The following is a 16,556-nucleotide window of genomic DNA, read 5'->3' on the forward strand; positions in this document are numbered from 1 at the left end:
CAAGAACTTAAAAAGTCTAGTATTACCTCTAAACAGATTGGTGAGAGATAATATAAATCTGAGAAGGAAAGTGGAGAATTTAGAAAATTTATCTCGTAATAATAACCTCAGATTGATTAACTTTCCCAGAGTAGCAACAACAACTCCTAGAGACATGTTAAAATGTTATTTGACAGAAGTCTTAGAGATTTCAGAGGAATTGTTGCCACCATTTACCCAGGTTTATTATTTGCCTATACGGAGAGAAAAAAAACAGCAAGCGGAAAAATTACAAGATGAGCAACAGCCAACTAATATTACAATGTTACTGGAACGCTCAGATAGGGAAATGGCAGAACCGGCAACACTTCTCCTTACAGTGGCATTGGCACCAGACAAAAACTGGTTGCTTAGACTTTTCTTTAAAAATAAATTAAAAGAATTTCTTGGATACAGGATAGAACAAGAATGAATGGAGCACTAGTGGTGTATATAACGTGATTTAAATCAAGGGAAAAAAGACCTCAAAATACCCCTAAAATGTGATCAATAAAGTCACAAGTGATTCGGGGTTAGGTATCATCACTGGTCAAAAACCCTTGAAAATTTTTTAAATATTTTTCTTGCTTTCAATTAATTTTTAGTGTTTTAAAATATTTTCTCTATTTATATAAATTATTTTTTCTATTTATATAAATGTAGTGTATATCTGTTTCATATTTGTATTTTTCTTCTCTGAACAAGTGAGCATATAAATAACCAGCAACTTATTGGTTCAATACCAAAATAATCATCATGCTTATGTTTGAATACTAATAAGCACTTATCTTTGATAACCCAACGGGGGCCCAGTCCGTTTCGCACTGATGGGCTTCTTCAGGGGTAATGAAAAAGGCTTGTAAATTGCCAGTAGGTTTTCCACTTTGCTCAAAGATCTTTAAACAGAAGAAAAATATATAAGAATATACATTATATACTATATTATACTGAATAAATCATTAATGAAAAACATTAAGCACCCAATATACTGTTATTGAAACATTGATTTGATTTATAATTTTATATGTGAATTTTCTTTATTTATATCATGTTTATCATTAAAGTATTTTGTCTATGAATTTTAATGTGTCTTGGTTAAATCAATGAAACTTTTAGTTGCAATTGATTTAGATGTTGCAAAAAAGACTGCCAGTACTGTGTTTGTTTGTAACAATTTAAGGGTGTCTCTGACAAAGGACTGTATCCATGAATTAAATGTGTTTTGGATGTTACAAATGTGGCTACAAACTTAATTGCTGGTTTTCAACAATCGTTTATGTTGAAAACTCCTGACCACAATGAATGCTGAAGATCTCTTCAAATTTTTATAATTTTTAAACAAACGTCAGTGCTTTCATTCTAGTCATTTAACAATAATATAATACTTGCCATTAGTGAGACTTTCATGAACGTCACAAAGAATTATATGAAGTGGATAAAATGGCGCCCGTGTTTAAACAGAACGCTATGAATTTGTTAGCCAATCAAAACAATGGATACAAAACTACTCTATTTTTTATTATTAAAGTATTGATGAATGTGTAATAACTCTTTGTGTGTACAATGATTTGAACATTTGAATGTTTAAATGCGTCCTCGTTCAATCAGAGTTAGATACCATTAAGCCGACTTTAAATTTTACCGGTAACAAAATGTTCTGAACTGTGGCTACAAGCTCCGTTACTTTTTGAATGTATTAAAGTTTATACAGATTAGTTATCCACAATAATACTGGAAAAAAACTTAAAACTTGATCATGTTTAAATGAAAAGCAGTAATATATAATCTAACCGCTAAACAGCTCAAGAATACTTGCCGAGAGAGACTTTCATCAACTCCTCGCCGCATTTTAGAAAAACAAAATGGCGATCGTATTTAAACCGAACGCTGTGAGCTTATTGGCCAATTGGAACATGCAAACAAAACTGATTTGTTTTGAGGCTTTATTGATGTATCGACTCCAAAATATTCACGCATGTATCCAGAAACTGTTCTGTGTAACAGCAACATCAACCCTCAAACATACAAATTCACCCAAAGTACACAATGGTTAATTGCTGCAAAACCCACAAACAAACACAGAATATCAAAAATCGCTGACCGTGACTTTGTTACATATCTAACCAAACTGTTGTGCCTGAAATGTAACATTCAAATTTGGACACTAAAATTACCATGCCTTGCAAAAAAGTTTTTTCTTTCCACAATGATGTGTGTAGACATTTAAAAGCAATTGTTCAACCAAGAGAACATAAAATTTGGTCAAAAGTTGGCACTATCATTCTAACATGCACCAAAAACATGGAATCTAATTGAATCTTGATAATCTGAATAACAAATATTCAAACATTGTATTTGAAATGTGTGAAGCCATATATTCAAAATAAATTCCAATAATGTATCTGGCTGAATGTAGATACCCTAAATTGTAGGCTTCACATTCCAATGTAGAATTAAAAAAACACTTTCTAAAAGACTGTTTAATCCATTAGGTTTAAGTGAATGAAGTCTCGAGATCCAAAATTGTTCTCTTCTTAATAAAAGCTTGTTACGATCGCCCCCTCTGTTGGATTTTGGAAAGCAAGAAAAATATTTAAAAAATTTTCAAGGGTTTTTGACCGGTGATGATACCTAACCCCGAATCACTTGTGACTTTATTGATCACATTTTAGGGGTATTTTGAGGTCTTTTTTCCCTTGATTTAAATCACGTTATATACACCACTAGTGCTCCATTCATTCTTGTTCTATTATATGCTTATTTGGACACTATTTTGTTTTCCATTCCTTTATTCAGTTGACATTGGATACAGGATACAAATGTTTCCAGATCTGGCACGAGACACACAAAAACGTCGACGTGAATTTTTGACTTTAAAAACCGGGTGTTACTTCTTTAGGGGCAACCTTTTTTCTTCGTCACCCATGTAAATGCGTGATACAGTATCAAATGCAAAAATATGTTTTTTATGATCCTACCCAACTGACATCTTTCATGACGGCCGCTCGTCTGAGAGCAGAGATAGAATGATTGCTCATTGTTTGAATTTGGACATTTTCCTTCAATTGACCATGTTCTACATTTTCTTTTTTTCATTGTCATTTATGTCTTTTTAAATAACTCGTTGAATCTAAATCTTGGATCCTATCATTATTGAGGACTTGAGATGAAGTTAAGTTTTAATTTAATCTTGTTATTATGTTTGTTTATGGTATTACAATGTACATTTGCTTATTTACTTAACTTTTCTGTACAAGTGGATACTTGATAATATTTATATGAAAATCTGATAAATAAATAAATAAAAAAAGATTCTTGACTGGTTAATTCGAACAAATTATTACTCAATGTCACTAAAACCAAAACAATGTTTTTTTCCTTTCAAGAAAGATAGTTCTCCTCTCTCTCCTATTAAAATAAAACCTATTCCAATACAGACTGTTTGTAGTATCAAGCTTCTAGGTATCACTTTGGATGAATCTCTCTCTTTTCATGATCATATAAGTACAGTTATAAGAAAATGTTTTATCGTTTAAGAATGATACGCTGTCTAACTAAATTTCTTGACATATCGGCTTTAAATATTTTAATCCATTCACTAGTCATTTCTTGTCTGGATTATGGCAATGCCTTATACCAGGGGTCTCAAAGTCCCTCCTTGAGGGCTGCAATCCAGTCGGGTTTTCAGGATTTCCCCAATGAATATGCATGAGATCTATATGCATGCACTGCTTTCAATGCATATTCATTGGGGAAATCCTGAAAACCCGACTGGATCCCTGCTTTATACCATGGTATTACCAAAAAAGAGTTAAAACGTTTACAGATAATCCAGAATACACCAGTAAAAGTCATTTACAAGGCCAAAAAATACAACCACGTAACTCTTCTGATAAAAGCCCATTGGCTTTCCATCCACCACTGTGTTATTTATAAAACTCTATTATTGACTTTTAAAACAATAAACACTGGACAGCCAGAATTCATTAATAAATTTTTGATACCACACACTACATCGCGTTTTCTTTGTTCATCAGAGCAAAATTTATTAGCAATTCCAACTGAATCATATCAACACTAGAAGAAACTATCTTTTCAGTAGTTGCCCCAACACTCTGGAATTCGGCACAAATGTTTTAAGAGAGATAACTAATCTTGAGAAATTTAAATCTTTTGTTAAGACATTCCTTTTTAAAGATGCCTTTCAAGTATAAATGTCCTTATAAGGATTTTAAAAAATTTATTTATTTTTTACAATTCCACTTGTATTGGACTTATTTGTTTTTAACCCCTCCCTTATGTTTATACCTTTATATCTTACTTTTCTTTAAGAACATAAGAACTGCCATCTCCGGATCAGACCTTAGGTCCATCAAGTCTGGCGATCCGCTCACATGGAGGCCCAGCCAGGTGTAACCTGGCGAACAAAAAAAGGTTAGTCACCCATATTCATCTTTCGAGGAGATGTGCATCTAACTTGCCCTTAAAATCAAGAACTGTGGGTTCCGCAGCAACCTCTACCGGGAGAGCATTCCAGGTGTCCACCACTCGCTGCGTGAAGCAGAACTTCCTGGCATTTGTCCTGGGCTTGTCCCCCCTGAGCTTCAGTCCATGACCTCTTGTCCTGGTCACATTTGACATCGTAAATAACTTTTTATCCTACACTATCTTGTCGATTCCTTTTATTATCTTAAAAGTCTCAATTAGATCCCCTCGCAGTCTCCTTTTCTCAAGGGAGAACAGCCTCAGTTTTTTAAGTCGTTCTTTGTAGTTTTCCATACCTTTAACTAGCTTCGTTGCTCGCCTCTGCATCCTCTCCAGCAGTTTTATATCCTTCTTTAGGTAGGGAGACCAGTGTTGGACACAGTATTCCAAGTGTGGTTTGACCATTGCTCTATACAGCAGCATTATGACCCTCTCTGATCTACTAGTGATTCCCTTCTTTATCATGCCCAACATTCTATTTGCTTTCTTTGCCACTGCCGCGCATTGTGCCGATGGTTTTAGGGTCTTATCTATCAGTACCCCCAGGTCTTTTTCTTGTTCACTCTTACTCAGAGTTGCACCTGACATTCTTTACTCGTGCTCCTTGTTCTTTCTGCCCAAATGCATTACCTTGCATTTTTCCACATTAAACTTCATCTGCCATTTCTCTGCCCATTTCTCTAACTGGCTCAAATTTCTCTGTACTTCATCACTATCCTTTTGTGATCCAATTGCACGACATAACTTCGTGTCGTCTGAAAACTTGATGACCTCACTGGACGTTCTGTCTTCTAGGTCGTTGATGAAAATATTAAATAAGATGGGCCCAAGAACCGAGCCCTGGGGCACACCGCTAGTCACTTTTTTTCCAGTCTGAGAACTTCCCATTTAAGCCCACCCTCTGCATTCTGTTTTCCAGCCATTTGCCTATCCATCTTAGTATGTCTCCCTCTATTCTGTGGCTTTGTAATTTCCTGAGAAGTCTTTCGTGTGGGACTTTGTCAAACGCTTTCTGGAAATCCAAGTATATTATGTCCACTGGTTCCCTGTTATCAATATGTGTGTTTACTGTTTCAAAGAATTGTAATAAATTTGTCAAGCATGACTTCCCTTTCCTGAAGCCGTGTTGACTGGCTCTCATCAGGTCATGTGTATCCAAGTGTTGGACTATGCTATCTTTAATCAGTGCTTTGACCATCTTTCCAGGGACAGATGTAAGACTCACTGGTCTGTCCCTGTAGTTTAACCATTGTAGTTCTACCCTTTCTTCCCATTCGTACCCATTTGTCTAGTCTAGTATGTTATAGTTTTGTCGAGTATGTTTTTTTTTTGTTAAAGTTATGTTAATTTGTATTAATTGTTTTTACCCTATTTTTAAATGTATAACCACCTTGAAATAAATTGATATGGTGGTATATCAAATTTTTAATAAACTTGAAACTTGATTAAACATCTCTCCATCCTCAGCATACCAAGCTACGTTGCACTCAGATTGTTGATGTCCCAAATGTCATCAGATGAATGGGACGCTGGGCCATGTGTTTTATTCTTGCCTGAAGATCTTGCGCTTTTGGAAGCTCTTACATGTTCATATCTCTACTTTGGGAAGGACTAAGTGCACTCCCAACTCAAGACTTCTTTTCACACTTTCTGTTTTGACACATCCAATTCCTACAGGCATGAGGAGCCTCATGCGACATGCTCTCTTATTTGCCAAAAAACTGATACTGTTGCACTGGCTGGACACTGTCCCTCCCACAGTCTCAGAATGGCATATGCTGATGCTTCATCAGTTGAAAATGGAACGCATGGATGTGTCTGATATGGATTCCGTAAAGGACTGTCAGCTTCAGACTGTCTGGGAGCCTTATTGGTCTTCTATAATAATATATGCTCGTAGTAATGTACTGAATCTCTAATTGAATGCTACTATTTGTTCTTTGCTATTATTGCCCCCTATGTCTCGCTTCCTTCTTCTCAAACAATTATTATTATTTTTTATTGTGTTTGTTTTGTGGGTGGGTGGTTGGGAGTAGGATTTGGCGTTCTACTGCCATTTGTTCAAACAGATTGTTTTGTTTGTGCCACTTGTATTGCTCTGTTTGATCAATAAAAGATATTTGAAATATTATGTGTTACTTTGTACATCGCTTCAATTGTAAGCGGTTTATAAACCTTTTAAATAATTTGGAACTTGAGGACAGTATTGGGAAGACTTTACAGTCTGTATCCTGCACATGACAAGATGGAGTGTGCTTTAACAGCAGCTCCAGGCAACTGCAATAGTTGGAACCTAAGGACAGTGCTGGGCGGATTTTACATACTATGGCCCATAAATATCAAAGAAAAAAAGACAATTTAATATAATCATTAATTTATAATGTGTATAACTAATGAGCAGACTGGATGGACTATTCAGGTCTTTATCTGCTATCATTTACTATGTTACTATGTTTTAAAAAGTCAGTCTTATCATTAATTGTTAGCTAATGTAACCACATTACCATCAAGATTAACAGAAAATGGAAAACTATAAATCTCTCACACCTTATGTATATAAGAATATATTAAATCCAAATAAATCAATCAATATTGTTTCATTTTCCATTAAACAAACCAAATAGAAATGCCTAACATTCCCATCCAAGGGGGAGGTAACACAGGGAAGGTATAGCCCAGGGAGTATGAAAGCTTAGGGCACTACTAGATAAAGGAGGCCATGCTTCTACTGCCTACTTGAGAGTCCCAGATGCTACCTGAAGGTAGTCCAGGTTCCTTTTGGAGTGTTGCAGAATGTTGTATGAAAATACGGCTGAACGCTGAACGGTGTTTATCTTGCAAGGGACAGTGGTGCATGTCATAATTCAGGCTACAGAAGGACATTAAAACTGGCTTTTTTCCCTACCTGTGAAATGAATAGGATGCCCCATCTAGTGTATTATTTTTTTATGTTCACTTTTAATCTGTTGTGTGGCTCAATTTATCAGGGCTCCAGGCCCATTCACGTTAATGTAGGGCTATGTAATGTATGTTGGGTGCAGAAATCTACTTGCAAAGTGCATGTGAACAGCTCAGCTTTATATTATATTAAAGGTGATCCTTTGGCATTTAGTCAGACTGTTGTACCATATTTGCAGGTATGATCATGTGATCCCTACCCTCCAGCATTGACTATCCGTTACCTGTTGATGTAAATTTAAGTTCTTGCTTTGGACTCATTGAGGTCTTCTAATTTCTCTCCTGAGATATTTAACAGACATGCTTTTCTACATTTAAGTTGTTCCACTGTCTACTACAACTACTACTTATAATTTTTATAGCACTACCAGACATACACAGCACTGTACACCATGGTTGAAGAAACTCCACTGGCGACCTGCTAATCCCATATTATCTACAAAATTATTGTATTGATTTTTTAAAGTTGTTCACTGTAAGATCCCTTGGTATTTGATAATTTGACACAAGTGATGTCATTTTATCTGCCCCTCAGTTCATTAAGGTCTGAGGGAATGATGTCTGCCAATTGATGGGTTTGTATATATGCATTATGAAAACATAAGAGCAGCTGTGATTTCAGTAGCGAGAGTAGTACTATGGAATAAATTGACAGGGCCATTGGGATCGCTTTCTGATATTCTGAAATTTAAAAAGGTACTAAAAACCACTCTGTTCAAATAAGTTTTAATTAGGGAGTAATGCTGTAATGAATTTATAGAATGCTATTTTTTTATGTATATATGTGTTGTTTGGTCATTATGTATGTATTTTTGTAAGCCACCTAGATTTAAGCGGGTTAGAAATGTCATAAATAAATACATAAAAAACATGGAAGAGATGATCCCTGCTTGAAAGAGCTTACAATCTAGTTAAAGGTGCATCTATACACAGTGCTCGGGTGGGAGAATTGCAATCGATCAGTAGCATTAAGATCCTTGGGGTTATCTTCGATTGCAAACTAACCTATCATGAACATATCAGTAGTATTGTGAGATCTACCTTCTTTAGACTACGTCAAATTCGTTCAGTTTCTAAATTCTTATGCCCCAAGTCACTTAATACACTAATTCATTCCCAGTTGATTTCAAAAATCGACTATTGCAACATGCTATTTAAAGGAATTGCCCAAAAAGAAATCCGACTTTTACAGATCATTCAAAATGCTTCAATTAAACTCATAAGGAAAGCTAAAAAATTTGACTATTTAACACCACTACTACCGCATAACTTATAAATTAAGTCTACTGACTTTTAAATCTCTTCTCTATAAAACTCCCGCCTTTATTCATAGACTATTGATTCCCTATACCTCTCCAAGATTACTCAGGTCTACTGACCAACATCTATTAATAGTTCCCTCACTTAAAACCATAAATACACGGCGACAACTTATTTTCTCCATCACAGCCTCCCAAATTTGGAATTTACTTCCAATTCACGTATGTGACGAACTTAATCTAGATAAATTCAAGAGCAAGTTAAAATGCTTTCTTTTTAAAGATGCATTTGACAACTAGAAAATTTGATTAAGTGCATCAACTGAAGCTTAGTTCTTAATATCCTTGAAGCTTACTGCTTTCCCCTTGCCTATTGTTTTTCCCCTTACTCGTCTTATTTACTATCATTAACTTGTATTTCTTTCCCCATTTTTTCCTTTTGTATCATATGTTTTGTCAAGTCAGTTGTATTTATTTGGTTTGTTTCCCCTCGATACCTGTAATTTACTATTTTACTGGTTTGTACATTGCTTAGAATTTTGAATAAGCGATTAATCAAATCCATAATAAACTTGAAACTTGAAGACAGATATTGGTGCTTAGCAGGTGGGTTGAAATTTGGAATTGACAGCTTCCAAGAAGTGGGTTTGGAGTCTGGATTTGACATATCGAGTCAGGCAGTTTGTTCCAGGTATATGGTGAAGCAAGGTAGAAAGGATGGAGTCTGGACTTAGCCATAGAGGAAAAGGATACAGATAAGAGAGACTTACCAGGTGAGCAGAGTACCTGGGAAGGTGGGAGGTGTAGGGAGAGATGAGAGATATTGAGGAGCTGTAGGTCAGTAAGAGGAGTTCGAAATTTATGCAGAAACTGATAGGGAGCCAATGAAGTGACTTGAGGAGAGGGGTAGTGTGGAAATAGTGGCATTGGTGGAATATGAGGCGTGCAGCAAAGTTCTGAACAGATTGAAGGGGAGAGAGATGGTTTAGCAGAAGGCCAGGAAGAAGCAGGTTGCAGTAGTCTAGGTGAGAAGTGATGAGGGTCTTAGCAGTGTGCTCAGAGAGGAAGGGTGGGATTGTAGCTACCGTATGTTGATTTGTAAAAAAGAGAGAGATTAATTGATTACCGCAAGGCTGCCAGTTGACAAGACAGAGAGGATGAGGGTGTTGTCCACAGAAACAGAAAACAGGGGATTTGATGTGCTTCCACATTCACAGGGGCAGAGCGTGGTGCAGTGGTTAAAGTTAGAGCCTCAGCACCCTGAGGTTGTGGGTTCAAACCCATACTGCTCCTTGTGACTCTGGGCAAGCCACCTAATCCTCCCATTGACCCAGATACATTAGATCAATGATCCCCAACCCTGTCCTGGAGGACCACCAGCCAATTGGGTTTTCAGGATAGCCTTAATGAATATGCATGAGAGAGATTTGCATATAATGGAGGTGGCATGCATGCAAATCTGCCCCATGCATATTCATTAGGGCTATCCTGAAAACCTGAGTGGCTGGTAGCCCTTCAGGACAGGGTTGGGGACTACTGCATTAGATAGATTGCAAGCCCACTGGGACAGACAGGGAAAATGACTGACCTAAATAAATTCACATAAACCATTCTAAGCTGCCTTGGGAGAATAGTATAGAAAATTGAACGAATAAATATTTGTTATCTTGTTACATACTTATGGAACATGCTTGCTAACAGAATTGTATCAGAAATTTAAAGCTAGTCTTAAGACCCGGTAACATTCTCAGGCTTATAATATTGCTTAATTCTCCTGAGCTCAGGGGGCATGGTAATGGGATATTTGATGCCTCTAATGATTGTCTTTTTAATTTTTAGTTCTTATATTTTGTGTTGTTTCATTTTGTTTTCCTATTTCCTTTTCTACTGTTAACCATTTTTCTTCAGTGTGTAGCAATTTGTAATGTGTTAAAGAAAGGTGGTTAAATCTAATGAAATAAACTCTTGACTTCCGTGTAACATTGAAGGAAAATTTCCAGATTCAATTGAAAACCAGAGACCAGCTTTTGTTAATAAAAAGAGTGGAGAGGCGAAAGAGGTCTGTGTCTCAAAAAGTAAACTACCTAGTGTTATAGAACAGAGAAAGAAAGATTACAGGGGATTTTTTTTCTGTTATACTAGAAGGAGTGAGAGGTAAGCAGAGCCCAAGAGGAGTTGTACTGAAAGACCCCCCCCCCCCCAGCTAGTTGGATATACTTGATGAATATGTACAAGATAATTGCATTCAAATTTCTCATGCATACGTATTGTGGATATCTCAAAAACACAACTGGTAGATTTGGGAACTACTGGCTTACAGGGATGTTCCAGAGGAAGAAAATTAACAGTTATAACACAGGGGATCATCTAGTTTTATTATACCTCAGGGAATTTATGTGATTACACATATGCATAATTTTGCACATAATGACATCAATTTGCATAATTTGTTGATACACAAGCAGATCCTGAGCAAAGGAAGCCAGTTCAGCTTCAACAAGAAAAACTTCCACTCATCCCATTGTCCACAGGCAGCCCACTAAGGTACCCAGTCATTCCCCTTTCTTCCCTGCCACCCTCTCCCACTCTGTTCAAAGCATATTAGAGTAAAAGCATAGCAAGATACCAGTTTGAAATCAAAGCCTGTACCTTTGGTCTTCATTCCCAGTCCTAGAAGGCTGCCAGCACGTCAGTTTTTCAGGATATCCCTAATGGTTACATATAAGAAAGATTTGTTTACAGTGGAGGCAAGCAAAGGTATTGGTGGGATAGAAAACACTAATGTAATGTAATGTAAATGTTCTTCAAGCATATTTATTAGGGATATCCTGAAAATCTGACCCATAGGCAGCTCTCACACCGTGAGAATGAAGACCAAGACTTGTATTATTGAGGCATATGGGCAAATATTGTTAATTTTTCCCTTGCAGTATCTAGGGGAGGGGAGATAGCTGTGATTCTAGAACAGGGGTTGAGGCCCACAACCTAGTCTGGTTGTCGAGATTTCCGCAGTGAATATGCATGAGATTGATTTGCATGGACTGCTTCCATTCTATGCAGCTAGATCTAATGCATATTCATTGAAGTGATCTTGAAAACATGACTGGTGTTTGGCCCTCGATACCCATGTGTGCTTACCCCTGTTTTAGAAACTTCTAGCCAACGATCGAGAGATAGCTTGCAATAATTTTCATTCAGAGCCAGTTAGTGCAGCCCTGATAAGGCTGTCGCTATGCTATTCTATGCTATTGTTAGATTCTCATAACTGCTTCTCAAAAATAGGAGGAGGGATGCTTACCAGTAGCTCTGTGTTGTGGTCAGGGGAAGCTAACGCTTCTGATTATTAATCAGGCGTCTACTTCATGTTTCCCATAAATCAGATCTTCAGCAACTGCCTGTCTCATCCATGCCAGGAAAGACTTCATGGAGACATCGTGCACAAGAAACTTCCAGAGTTTTTCATGTACCAACAAGAGTTGAACTGCACTTGCCATTTCGGCTAAAGCCAGTAAAGTAGACTGATGTGTTTGTCTGGCACTCCTTGGTCATTTTGAATGTTAGAGAGTAAGGCAGAGGCAGGTATGTTGTCAGCCTTGAAGTCTATTTCTTTCAAATTGTAATGGCAGGTAGGCACTGCCCCTGCAGTTGCACATGCTTATAGGATTAATTTTTAGCCTTCAGATTTTGTTGTTTAAAAATAGATACAAGTACTTTTGCAATAAGTTCATTACTATTATTTGTAGGGAAACATGCTTCAGTACCTGAATACATTCATGTAAACCATTCTGAGCTCCCCTGAGAAAATGGTATAGAAAATTGAATAAATAAATGAGCCATAGTTTTGATTAGAAGGTGCATAACTGTGCAATTTTTGCCTCTGGTGTATTTAACAAGGCTCAGTGATGCTACATAGATACCATATTAAGAATTGCTCTGTCGGACAACACTTTGGAAAAACTGACCACTGCACCAATGCTTTTATGGTGAGAACACTAAAAGGGAACCGACAATCCAAGAACATAAAACCTTTGAAATCAAATTGATAAGTAGTGTCTGGTAGGTATCAAAATACTGTAACAGAGATCTGGGCTTTCTTTCCCCACTATAAAGACATTTAAAACTGCCCACCCACCCCTGAAATGCTTTCATGTTTTCTTTAGATATACTGATAGGTCAACATTTGTTTATTTCTGATCTGAAGAAGGGTTATCTTGAAAAGCTCGTCATAAAATGTATTGAGTTAGTTCAATAAAAATGGATCACCTTATTTCCTTTCTTTATACTAAACTGCTTTTAAAACTGTGTCAAGCAGTATACCAACTAAATAAATCAAACGTCTCTAGTGTACGGAGAGAAAGAGACTTCCCTAGAGGCAGTAATACAAACATACATTCTCAGAACTAGACATATAGAAAGGATTTTCAGTTGCCAACATATTCTGTGCTTATGGGGATCCAATTCTCTACATATTTTGCTTTCTCATTATAGCTGAAATTTGTATATCTTATTACATAGGTTTCATTCAAATTTTAGACACAGGAGGCAACTGCTAAAATTAATTAGGCAGAGCATCCTTAACAAATTCTCTTGCCAGAGTTTCTGTCAAAGTTTAGAGCTGGGATAGTATTCAATAGCTTTCTTTCACACTTTATACTCAGCATAAATGAATGTAGTTATTACAATCCACAGAATGTTAATGGTAATTTGAAAAGGTGAACAGATGCTGACGTAACCACTTTTGTTAGTGAACAGTGACCTCCTCTATCTACTTGCTCTTTATGTGTGTGCAATGGCCAGGATTCAAGGTCAGCCAGGATAATTAATATCGAGATAACCACTGTAGTGGAGGTGCTGCCACTGGCCTTCCCTACTGATGCAGAGCCAAAGACCTGAGAAGTATCACAGCCCTGCTGAGGGATTCTGGAAGTAGCTCTGGTGTAGCATTGGGGGCAATACGATGCCAAGGCCTGTTTGTACAAGTCACGAGAAATCAAAATCTGCACATTTACATCAAGGAAGCTAGGACAACTGTATATTACTGTTCTCCCACAAGTTTTTATTGACAGTGTTTAACAGTCAGCAGTGCTTAAACATGTCATCCAGAAGTCACTAGTACTACATACAACATATGTAGAAAAAAAATAAATATAAATATTTGAAATTCCATCTTCATAAATTAAAACCACAATAAAAACGTTTTCATGGAAAACTTCATCAGTACATTCAGACTACATGTGATAAGTCAAACCACAATGAAGGGAGCAGGCTCCAGCCCAAGGACTGGCAGAGGTCTTCAAGTGAACCAGTGATTAGCACACTATTGCCATCAAAACAGCCATTGTTAATTAGCTGCACTGTAATGTGAAACAATCCAGCACCAAAGTTAAATTGGAGATTAATGCTAGTGAAGGAGAGCAAGTTACAGGTGCAGGCAGAGCCTGACATGCTACAGACTTGTCACTTGCTTTTTGCCAAGTGTCTGGAAGAGGCATGAGGCAGTCACAAGGCGAGCAGGGTAGGTGAGCTGAGGGAATCCGAGGATTGGTCATTGCTGCTGCTGCCCCGTCGATGGGCTGCGCCACAGCTTGGAAACGATTCCGAGTCCGGGTATGTGAAGACAAAGGAAGACGTGTAGGTGGTGCAGGCAGGTGTGCAGGTGACTACCGGTGTGCTCAGTGGCTCTAGGTCAGCACCCAGCGAGCTATAGAGCGGCTCCCATTCCGCAGCACATAAGGACGAGCTCAGGTCCACATCCGGCACCGAGCGGGCAGTGCTAGGTCTGAACAGGGGTAGGAGGTCATCTAAGGGCTCAGCCTTTAGCTTGTCCTGCTGCAGGAGGAAGGCTGGAGCTGGAGGATCAGGGGACTGCAGGAGCTGGGGCAGGAAGCTTTCCAACTCGTCAGGGATTTTGCAGGAAGGCTTGTGAGCGGCCAGGATCACTTCCAGCTTCTCTTTCTCCTTCATCAGGCTGGCAATCTCTGTTTGCAGGGCAGACTTTTCATCTTCCAGTGCATCGGTTTCCTTTGAGAGAGGGGAAAGAAAGAGCCCATGTCATTTGTGCCCAAGCTGTCAAGTGTGGGCAAGAGCCAGAGTCCCCCCAGGGCTACTTACGGCTTGGAGGGTGTCCGTGAGCTCTCGCCTTCGGTTGCGACATTTAGCTGCTGCCATCTTATTCCTTTCTCTGCGGATCCTCCTTTTCTCCTCTTCCTCAGCAGAGAGCTGTGAAGAAAGTTGCACGTCAGCCGGGCTTCCTCCGAGCCCCCTCCCCCCCCCCCCAGGCTTTGCGTCCCATCCCCCAACTCACCTGCTCCACTTTGCCCCTCCGGCCGAAGCTCTGCCTTTTGCTCGCCGGCTGCATGTCATAGGGATGGAGACGGGGCTGGGAGGGAGCCACGGCGGGCTGCACCAGCCACTGCAGCTCCGGAGCCGTGGAGATGGCTGTCAGCGTGGGGACGAAGCCCGGTGACGGCTGCCGGGGGAGGCTGAGGCTCCCGCTGCCGCTGCTGCTGCTGCTGCTGCTGCTGCTCTCGTAGTCGGCGAAGCCTGGGAACATCATCGCGCCACTCTGGCTTCCCTGGACGCGCCGAGGCGCCTTTTATAGGCTGCGCCGAGCCGGCCCCGTTTTATGAATGGACGTGCGTAATGGGGCAGCAGCTGACGCGACGGGCGCACCCACACAGGGCACGGGGGGTGGCTCTCAGGTCTAGCGCGCGCCTCTCGCTTCTCGGGCTCGCCGGCGTCGGGTTACGCCCCCCCCACCCGCACGAATGGTTCCGTCGGGGCTCGGGAATCCGTTGACGCAGATATCCTTATATGGAATACATCCTGTTGGGGGCGGGACTGACGGGAAGCGCCTCTGAAGCGAAGCGCTCCAAAATAGCCCCTCGTGTCACAGACCTTTATTGTCTTTTGCGCTCAGAAGTTAATCGAGAAACTAGAGCAGGAAAACCAATGATTTACAATGTCCAAACGCGAGGGCAACAAGGATGGAAAGTGGGCTTCAGACATAGGCAAAAGACTTCCCTGGTCCCAAACTTGGTTGATTCTCAGACTGCAAAGATCCACATTATGCAATTGTTTCCAGATTGATGTGTCCATCAATGCTACTAGGCTCAAGAAGCAATCATTTGGCTGACTATTTGATTCAACCTTAATTTTGAGCAAGGTGTGGAAGACAATTCAAAACCATTTCATCAATCTAAGGGGCTGCTGAAAAGTTCTCAGCCCAACCAAGAAGGGAATGATGTGAAGCCATGAAGCTTAGTTCAACACATCCCTAAGTTCAACACACTTGGCACATTGTGTCTGAAGTTTCTGTAACACTTCCAAAAAATATTCTGATACCTGGTCACTGAAATATTGCTCCGCTGCTGCCGAATCACTTCAAAATTGTCACCCTTTCAAACTCTTTTTAAGGTTTGGAACAGAAAATAGATGGAGCAGGATCTGGTGAGTAGAGTGGATGGTCCAACTGCATCAAAACATCCATCGTTTTGCCAACTTTATGAGCAAATGCATTGTCTTGCAAAAAGAGAACTCCTTTCTGCAACTTCCTTCTCCTTGTTTTCTTTCATTGTCTTCTTTCATTAGCACAGCAAGTTACAGTAGTATTCTGCATTATCTTGGCAGATAGTCAGTCATTACAACACCTTCCTGATCCCAAAACACTGTGGCCATGACCTTTCCTGCTGACTTTCCATGGCCTTGGAGAACCTGAGTGCTGCCATTGCATGGACTGTTTTGTCTCAGGATCAGAGTGGTGGAACCATGTTTCACCAACAGTAACTAGTCACTCCAAAAACTTGGCACCAGCTCACTGAAAATGCTGCAAAATCA

General features: G+C 39.3%; 1 protein-coding gene across 1 annotated transcript; it reads right to left on the bottom strand.

The window, feature by feature from the left end:
• Window positions 1-13,755: 13,755 nt before the first annotated feature.
• On the bottom strand, window positions 13,756-15,304 carry FOS (Fos proto-oncogene, AP-1 transcription factor subunit). Its single transcript, XM_033953388.1, has 3 exons — window positions 15,025-15,304; window positions 14,832-14,939; window positions 13,756-14,741 (listed from the first exon to the last, which is right to left on the bottom strand). Exons 1-3 carry the CDS (start codon window positions 15,274-15,276, stop codon window positions 14,220-14,222), a joined length of 882 nt encoding a protein of 293 aa, XP_033809279.1. The 5' UTR covers window positions 15,277-15,304; the 3' UTR covers window positions 13,756-14,219.
• Between the last annotated feature and the right edge of the window lie 1,252 nt (window positions 15,305-16,556).

The sequence above is a fragment of the Geotrypetes seraphini genome, chromosome 7 (genome assembly GCF_902459505.1).
Source record: "Geotrypetes seraphini chromosome 7, aGeoSer1.1, whole genome shotgun sequence".
Lineage (NCBI taxonomy): Eukaryota > Metazoa > Chordata > Amphibia > Gymnophiona > Dermophiidae > Geotrypetes > Geotrypetes seraphini.

Excerpts from the sequence above, each read along its gene's own strand:
- FOS (XM_033953388.1), bottom strand. The coding sequence starts at position 15,276 with ATGATGTTCCCAGGCTTCGCCGACTACGAGAGCAGCAGCAGCAGCAGC. Across the intron at positions 14,940-15,024 it reads GGAGGGGCAAAGTGGAGCAG|CTCTCTGCTGAGGAAGAGGA; the intron begins GTGAGTTGGGGG and ends CTTTCTTCACAG. Across the intron at positions 14,742-14,831 it reads TCACGGACACCCTCCAAGCC|GAAACCGATGCACTGGAAGA; the intron begins GTAAGTAGCCCT and ends CCTCTCTCAAAG.